The sequence below is a fragment of the Stegastes partitus genome, unplaced genomic scaffold (assembly GCF_000690725.1).
Source record: "Stegastes partitus isolate 25-593 unplaced genomic scaffold, Stegastes_partitus-1.0.2 Scaffold1649, whole genome shotgun sequence".
Classification (NCBI taxonomy): Eukaryota; Metazoa; Chordata; class Actinopteri; family Pomacentridae; genus Stegastes; species Stegastes partitus.
Genome location: NW_007579380.1, coordinates 98668 through 108073, shown reverse-complemented (window position 1 = coordinate 108073; position 9406 = coordinate 98668). Strand labels below are relative to the sequence as shown.

Sequence of the window (9406 nt, the reverse complement as noted above, 5' to 3'; positions counted from 1 at the left end):
AAGAGCACACAATGGTTGTTCTGATGTCGACTCACTTTGCAGCCTAATTCCACCGCTTTGTCACGACTACTTTCCTTTTCATGATTCAGTCGTGCAGCTTTTCTTCCGTCACGTCATTAGGAACGTGCATTAAACCTGATCTCAGGCTTTCTAAAGTGAGATGAAAGCGTTCTCCTCTGTTAGATGAGCGTTGTTTTCTGTCAGTGCTGAACGCTGTCAAATAGTTTTCCTCTTGGCAGTCCCGTCTGAGTGTTTGCTGCACCTCTTTCACAGCGCTGATGTTTAATTTAAAAACTTGTCACAGTTGAAAGCTTGCAACAGCATTTCCAAATCCACAGTTATCGAAGGCCGTGAAGCGCGGCACTGCGGAGACTTTACTGAAGCGCACAAGCTCGAACTCTTCTCAAAGCCGCGATTCAAATAATGAGGACGCCGAGGTCCCCGACTGCTGCCGAATTGTCCTCGTAACAGCGTTTGATATTCTCATTGTGGCAAAAGGCTGAACAACCGACGGTTCCTGTCTCATTTCGCTGGTTGATTCCTTCCACCGAAATGTCTCACATGAAGGAAATGAATTAAGCAAATCAGCCCAACGCAGCAAGTTAGGGAGTCCTTTCATCTGTCAGCCTGACAGACGGAGATTAAACTGAGAGTTTGTGTGAAGACAGAACCGGTTGTGTCACCGAGGATCAGGTTGCTTGATGCTGCCGGTGTAGTGAGTCCTATATGTGAAAGCACCTGCATGTGTATACATACGCAGATACACAAAGAGGCATTTGCGGTAGTTAACACTTGTGTGTTTCCTAAATCCCGGCATACGTCTTTGTTTTGTGTGTGTGTCTGACACTTGAGAAATAAGTGCCGGAAACCCTTCATTCCCCGTCAGACAGACTAACGGACGGACGCACGGTGAGACAGCAGGTATTCTCAGCTGTCAGTCATCCTGTCGGGCGGAGGTGGAGAGCAGCCACACTGACAGCTGGGCTTGTTAGCCTATTAGCTCGGTTTAATTAAAGGCAGGACAGAGAGGCGGGATCACAGGAGGAGGTACGAGGGTATGTCGAACATTTAAAGTGTGAATTTCAACTCGATCGCAATTCACTTAATGATTAATTCTGGTTTACATATATACATTTCACTTCAACGTTTCTGCTTTTCCGTCTTTTATGCTTATAATAGTGCATGTGCGGTATCATAGCAACCGCTAATGAATCGCCACATTAAGACGCTATCCATCACGGCAAAGTGGAATAAATTAAGCATGTTTACACGTGACTGGTATTCTGCAGGGAGTTTATGCTGAATGTTATAAATCATTTTATTGGATTTATGTTCTTATTCGGTAAAACTGAGGCTTTATTTTTATGCATCTGTATCTCCCACTTCTGTCGCCACCCTGTTATGAAAAAAAATAAATAAGGTGTTGTCTCATTTTTTTTTAAAAAAAAGAAGGGGGAATTAGGTAATTTTTCTTAATGTGTGAGTAGGCTCTTGATCATCTGAGCTGGAATGTTTATTTTAAAATGTCAGACGAGGACATTTTCCACATAATTACTGCTGATCTCCATAATTATTACAAATCACTGAACATCAGGTATTTGTTCCATGTGAGCAGGTTTTTAAATTAACTGACAAATATGCTTTGATTAGTCCTGTGCCTCCAGGGGAGTTTTGGTTCGTGGTAATCAATACCGCTGTACCCCGGAAATATTATCCTCCTGCGAAGTAACGCAACTTTTATTATCACTGCTACAATGTGCAGTAAAATGTATTTTGTACTAGCATCAGTTTCAATAAAAAAATAGGTGCATGTGTGTTTGCACAGTCCGGTTTTAAAGCCGGTGAGAAGTGCAGTAAGGTGATTGTGAATTGCAAATATGATCTTCCAGGAAACTGATTTACTCTCCAAACTGCAAGCAGACAGGGGCAAAAGCAAATAACACACCTACACCCTTACAAAATAAAGGACAGCCCCTACAACAAAACATACAACTGTGTACGATCTATAGAAGAATCCTTTTAGCCCGATCTTGTAAATATACAAAATACTTCTACATTATCTTTGGTTTTTTGAAGCTAACTCCAGCAACCCTGTGAGATTTTCATGGATCTACATTTACAGATTCATGAAACTATGAGCTTGTGTATTTGCTACTGAGAGTTTATAGAAGAAATAAAGAGGGGGGGCTTTTATTTTGAAGTGACTGTTTGCTTACCCTGGGACCTGTTTTTTCCATGTATCCTTCCTTGAGAAAGTTGCGGGTAAGTTTGGGTACCAGCTGAAAGCCACAAGCAAAAGGAAAACAAAGAGATTAGGAAAAAACAAACAACATCATTAGGAGACACATTTTTTCATGGTTGTATGCTAATTCTGTAAAAACATACCTGCCATCATGAGCAGGAAGCATCCCAGTAATATTATAAACATCACTGACACGATCTAACAAACATCTGTATAGATCTACATTTAAGGTGTGTGTGTGTGTTTACCTCAGCATCAGTCGCTCCAGGAAAGGCCACCTTTAGATAGTGGAGCTGAACTGCACGGATTGAATTGAACCAGTCGACGATCTCCTAATGAAGACAGAGAGGTTCAGAGTCAGACCGTGAGGAAAGGCAGTCCTCTATAGGTTGCTCCTTCTGTCTTTGCTCTTCTCTGTCATTAAAAAAAACGACGATAACACCAGGGGCCTGAACTACGAAGCGAGATCAACCTACCCAGGATATCTTTCAGAGATCCGGCTTGACTAATCCTAACAACCGCACTCAGGATAACCGATCCTACGACGGTGGCTATCAACTCTGTAAGTCAACCCAAGTCAGCTTTGACATTCTCTGGAGTCAACAGGAAAAAAATGAATGAAGGAAGACAGGAGCTCATGGAGATCCTCGTCAGGGGGCGCTAAGGGGTTTTGCCGGTCCTGAAAAACCCTCAAACTCCTCAGTGATCTGCTCACAGTTCACACTCTGATGTGTAGTGGGTCTTCTATCAATGGTGATGCCATTTTGTTGAGAACTGCTTCGTTTTCTACTTCTTCTGAAGTTTTACGGGACAGAACTGATTTTCAGAGTGTTTGTGTACCCAGTGATCTCAATCTCCTGCCCAGCAGGTTAGTTGTTCAGTGTAAGTTACCATGGTGATGTACCCCGGGAAGAAGTGAGCCACCACTGTAGGACGGAAAACCCAGGATTTAACCTGAAGTTACCTCGCTAACCCTAAATCCTGCTTCATAGTACAGGCCCCAGAGGTCTGTGTGAAGTCTCTGAGGCTAACATAGCTCTGTCACCCCCATGAAACATGGTAGGAATTTTGAAAACTTCTCTTCATCTTACTTGCCTAAATATGATGTCTTGATGATGTGTTATGGATTAAACTGTCCTGTTTGCTCAAATAGTTTCCTGTTTCTGAATCTTTTGACAGCATCTCGCAGGCTTCCATAGCAGATAAAGTTTTCACTTGGTATAGAGATGGTTTAGCCGTCCGTCCGTCCATCATCATGGGAAACGTGAAGTCTCTCCCTAACGAGCTAGAAGAGCTAACGGCGCTGACCCGGCTGCAGTGGGAGCGTCGGGAGTGCAGCCTTAAAGAGCAGTGCTGCACGAAGGATGCTGAACTGCTGGCGGTTGGTTTCACCTGCCGAGGGAGTGTTCGCACGTCCTGGTGATTACAGTTTACATCCCTCCTCGGCTGATGCTGCTGCAGCCGTGAACTCATCCATTGTTCAGTGTCCCAGCTGCAAACATCACACCCTCAGTCTCTGATGGTCATCTCAGGAGACTTTAATCATACATCGCTCTCTACCAGTCTCCCTATTTGTGGACTGCCCATCAGGGGACGGTGGGGCCTTAGACCTGCTGTGTGCGAACACCAGGATGCACATTACTTAATTACTGTTAACTTCTTGTACTTTCTATGTTTTTGGATGCTGCTGTTTACAATAATTTCCCAGGTCTGGGATAAATAAAGTACATTCTATTCCATTCTATTCTAGTTGATGTTTATGGTTGGAAAGTATATAATAGGTTACAGAATCAGGCAGGAAGTTAGACTTTGTGAACCTTCTGGTGAAGCAGCTGATTTAAGTCATGTCACCATCATTTTGAAATGTTCAAAATTTCCCCAATTTGATTGCAATCATGAATTTGGGATATTTTTATTTAAACAATTGGCTTCAAAGTAGTAGTAACTGTATTTTTCTAAGTATGCTTAGATGTTTTTCCAGTGTCTAATTTTTCAAAGCTATTTAATGCATGTTTTTATGTTTTTTTTTGTCATATGTAAAACACAAAAGGCCAAAATAAAGTGCATCCTAACCTCCCGTGTGCAAGGCTGTCTTTAAAGGAGCAACAGTTTTTCTTTATTTTTCTTTTATTACCCAACAATATTGTCTTCAGATCATTTCCACCTTTCAGAGGTGAGCATGACGTAGTGATTTAAAGTGCGGATTGTTTAATAAAATGTCAAAATGCCAAAATGATGTGTTCATATAAAGTTGTATCGACTGGAACAATGACTTTTTAAAATGAGAAGTTATTTATTTTGACGCAGTGAACTCCCACGTCTCCGATATCTGACAGCCACAATCCTCCACCCGATGACAGAACAGAGTGGCTCCATATATTTCAATGTGTTTCTGAACGACACAAACTGATGGATGTTGTGCTTGAATGTCATCTGCTAATGGATTCCTTCAGCCGGCAAAAATTGGGACGGATGGTTTCGAAAAAGGTTTGGAGACTCGCCCACAACAATGAGAGCCACGTAGAATAAAGTGATGGGCCGCTTACATTTTCTGTCATCATATTATTGTGTCCAACCAGCTTGAAGTTTAGCTTCTAGTCCCACAGTGTTTAAGTGCAAAGTAGTCATCATGCATTTACATATTGTACGTACCTTGCCACTGTCGTGATAAATGAAGATGTTGCGGGTGCTGTAGTCTTTGAGGTAGGTGATCTGCAGGCCGTTGGGGTTCCCTATCTTCTCTGGCTGGAAGGTTGCGTTGATGGTGTCCACCTTGATCACTGCTTTGGGCTCCTTAGCCTGCAGGAGAGAAGGAGGAGGAGGAGGAGGAGGAGGAGGTAGTAATATGTAAGGTAGGAACCCTCTTCATGCAATTTTGGACAAACACAAAACTGATGATGGTAAATGTGATTGTGTGCGCTTGAGGAGAGCTCGTCCTCATCCTGCGCTTGCAGAAGTGATGCCTGAGGCCACAAATCATGCAACATGTTGGAAAGTGGAATCAAATATTAAAAAAAAGTACATGTCAGCTGCTGAACAAACAGATCAAGAGACAGTTAAATCAAAGTTTATTTTCTGTATGTTTTGATCTTGACGTTGTTTTTATGTAATAATAATTTATGTTTTACATTCTGTACATTAGGGCTGCATTTGGTGGTTAGCACCGTCGCCTCACAGCAAGAAGATCCCTGGTTTGCATCCCATTTAGGACGCCCGGGATCTTTCTGCATGGAGTTTCCATGTTCTCCCCGTGTAGCGTGGGTTCTCTCCGGGTTCTCCAGCTTCCTCCCACACAGTCCAAAAACATGTTGAGGTTAATTAGCGATTCTAAATTGTCCGTAGGTGTGAATGTGAGTGTGCTTGGTTGTCTGTCTCTAAGTGTAGCCCTGTGATAGACTGGTTACCTGTCCAGGGTGTCTCCTGCTTTCACCCTGAGTCAGCTGGGACAGACTCCAGCCCCCCATGACCCTCGTGAGGATTAAGAGGTGTATAGATAATGGATGGATTTTTTTGTTTGCAAAAAAGTCGTGCTCTTATCCCACCAAGCGATACTTTTATTTTAAAACCTTCAAAGACATGTAATTCACTCCTGTATTGCATAAAGCTCCAATTGCAGAAATCCTCAAACTAAATTAAAGACTTAGGAGGGCTGGTGCTGCATTAAAGCACTGTCCACACCCATAAAAGATAGAAAACATATCAAAAGTCACCATAGCAACCATGTTTCACAGACCTCTCTGACCCCAAACAGAAATAATATTACATTTTGTTTAATGAATATCAAATAGCATTTCTCTCCAGCATCTAAGCAGACACTGGGGTTAAAAAGCAACAGAAAAGCTCAGACACGGTAATCAAAATCAACTCTGTTATCAAAGCAGTCACGGATTCCTTTGCTGCCACTGTTAAACCAAGAAAAAAAAGAAGTTTCTGGAATGGATGGCATCGAGGCGAGGGGGCCTGTATTTGTGCTCTTTCTCACCATGAAAATAATATCCAGGGCTATTATCTACACATCAGTGTGTGTCACTGATAACCATCATTTCCAAGACCGACACTAATCCGGGCAAACCTGGTTATGGATGCCGCTGCTTTAATCTGCAATGACTTGAATTTAAATGGGCGGCTACGGAGGCAGAATCTATCTGCGTGCTTCGTCTGTCCTTGAGTTTAACAGAAAACTCGCACAGCTATGCCTATCGACAAGAGATTTGACAGCTGATTACATTTGACCCCTGTCGTCGGTGCGAGCGTCGACTCTGGAGCGTGATAAATCAGCAGGAAAAAGTGAAATGAATCAGCTGAGGAGCCATCAGATGGACTGGAGTCACACTTTTAACTTATACCTGAATATTTTACCCACTTCAAGGCTCCTCTGATAAAATCTTAAGGACCTGAGCGGCAGTAATAGACACTTTCATTTTTATCAAGGGGATGTTTTTGATTTATTGTCTGCTAGTCGTTCAGAGAATACAAAGCAACAGAGGCATATTTAGGAATAACATTCACAGCAAAAGAAGGCATTTGTATGCTAAGACATCACCTTAAATGCAACTAAATTCCAGAGTGGCAGTTCTGTTTTGTTTTTTTTTTCCCCTCAGTCTTTTTGAACGTATTATTCCCACTTCCCCTGAGCTGGTTTACTGTGACAAACAAAGTGTTCCCAGTGCTTCCAGGCCTAATTGGTTTGGGTGGGTATACAGCATAGTGAATCAGCCACACTGACAGAGAGGACAGACTGCTGGTTAAGCTTGTCTGAGCACGCTCAAACGCTGTGGAGGGAGCAACTATTTATTTCGATGTCTCTTGGTAGGTGTATATGATTACAAAGCCAACCGTGTGCATGCGTGGAAAAAAAAAAAAGTACAGCATCACATAAAGCGAGGAATTCTGTCTGTAAAGTTATCCTGTGATGTGGCTGCATGTGTGTGTGTGTGTGTGTGTGTGTGTGTGGGTGTTGCACATGTACAGGAAAAAAGTGCGCTTTCAACTCCATGTGGCCACCAAAAGTCTAATTAAAAGCCGCTCACGTCATATTTGGTAAAGTACTTCAAAGTCCCCTCCCGCTCGGAAAGGACGAATCGCCTGCTCAGGAACTGTCCGTTGTCCCGCCCCCTCTTCATCAACAAGCCGTCTCTGGTTCCTGCAGGAAACCAGCAGAGGTCATTCATTAGTTTTAATCATAGGCTGTGGATGAGAGGTGGACGTAGCCGATGTGGAGGTGAATAAAACCTGCGTTCCTTCTAAGAGCCGGCAGAGGACGACTCCCCTGGCTGAAAAGAAGTACATAAAAGCACATGAGGAAATTACCCTATTGCTCACTGGATTTGTTACCACAGTAAACATTTTTCTCATGACTTTATGGTCCTATACTTTCTACTACACAGTTACTGTAAATGGATGTGACACAGGATGCAGGGTGGCTCATTAACCGCCGTCTGTATGCAGATGTTTTTCTGTCCCTGTAACGCTGCTCTCCAACAGTTACTGAGTTTGTTGACAGTATGGTATGGATTTTGACATCAAATGCAATGCAAATAACAGTAATTTCATGATCATTAAAAGAAAGGGAGACAGAAAACGGTCATTTCCTGGTGTGGTATTGCCTTTAAGGTGACAGTAATCTGTCAGATGATCAGGATATGTCAGAAACTGTAGGCACAAGCATCCATGTTGGCCAGTAAATGTAGCTCGGGCTCAGACACTGTAAAACTACTTTGTTCCACACAATGGAGTAATTCAGTCATATGTGTTCAAACCAAAAACAATTCTGTAGAAAAGGGATGATACAGAAAGCTCCAGCTCCAAGTTCCTCAGGTTTGTTAGATATAAAACCCTGGAAGTCTGAATCTGTGTCTTTGAGACTGTCAGTGCACTTCTATGTTAAAATGCTCAGTCATGGTGTTGACTCCTTATTTTTTACTCCTGATGGAGCTGCACAGATAAAAGTGGGACCACCGGACTTAAAACTTTGGTTAGATAGTACTATGTCTACTACTGCACTACTGAACTATGAGATTGTATATAACCTTTAGCTCTATGTCAAGGTTGTGTAAATCTGCAAACGACCTTATCCTGACTTTAACTAGTCTTAAACTGAGCTCAGTCAGGTTCAACTCCAGCATGTGAAGCCTTCGCCTCGTCTGTATGTAAAGGCATGATCACTGAAAGTATCTCTTCATCTATTTTTGGATTTCATTATGTGATAATTCTGTGGAGCTCCCATTAGCTTTCTCCTTAACCCTAATCAGGACTTTCATGTTGCCATACGTAGAACATCTTTCTGGGCCGATTGGACCCCAAGAAAGAATGTGTGCAACATATTTGTTGGTATTCATTATAGACTTTTGTACTATGTTAAATACATTTTCTGATAAGTTGACGTATTTTTGGTTCCAAATGCAGGACAAATGTCCCTCTTTATATATGAAAAAATAAATAAATCTTCAAAAATAAAAAATAAAAACAATACCTGTCACCTAAACCAAATGGCCTGGGGTCCAAAAGAGCCCAAACGTCCTGAATAGGGTTAAAAAAGCTTGGATTGGATATGAATTGATAAAATAGACATTAAAGGAATGTATGTGAGAGAATGGCTTCCTTTGGATTATAAACAGTAGTCCACACACCAAGCAGCACCGTCGCTTTCATTATATCTAGACGGTATATAGTTTTCATATGTGCTTGTATGCATCGGTACACTCACCTTCCTCATAAGTTAAGCTGTTTCCAGGGTCGGTGAACTCTTTCCTCTCGTACTTGGCTCGAATCCACTGCTCCCTCAACACCCTGAACAAACACAAACACATGAAATGTCAATAAAGCTAGTTTGTAAGGCACCAGCTTTAGCAGACTAATGGTCTTATACCGTCTGTGGTAAATGAGGAAGAAGCTCAACAGCATGAACAGTCAGGCCTGAACCATTAAAGCAGAAACCCTTTGAAACAGTAGTTCTACAATGATTCTGTCTGACGTTGGAAGCCAGAACTCTTGTCATTTGGTCTGCATAACTAGAGATTAATATTTGTGTTTGGAATTTTGTATTTGCTAATTTAAGTTAGCTAGCTTTATTAGCTAGCCTTGATTAAGCACCCAAACAACAGCCTGTAATTAGTTAGATTTTGATTGTTGAATTTGACACTGTTGGCTAGTTGCTGCTAAACT

At 42.0% G+C, this 9406-nt stretch overlaps 1 protein-coding gene across 1 annotated transcript in view; it reads right to left on the bottom strand.

The window, feature by feature from the left end:
* The window catches only part of LOC103371798 (arf-GAP with dual PH domain-containing protein 1), a 29231-nt gene that overhangs the window by 8044 nt on the left and 11781 nt on the right, over positions 1-9406 (bottom strand). Inside the window, exons 4-8 of the mRNA XM_008301250.1 lie at positions 8949-9031; positions 7273-7385; positions 4895-5041; positions 2491-2574; positions 2217-2279 (exon numbers count right to left, since the gene is read on the bottom strand). Of these exons, the coding sequence (XP_008299472.1) occupies positions 2217-2279; positions 2491-2574; positions 4895-5041; positions 7273-7385; positions 8949-9031 (490 nt within the window). The remainder of the gene's footprint in view (positions 1-2216; positions 2280-2490; positions 2575-4894; positions 5042-7272; positions 7386-8948; positions 9032-9406) is intronic.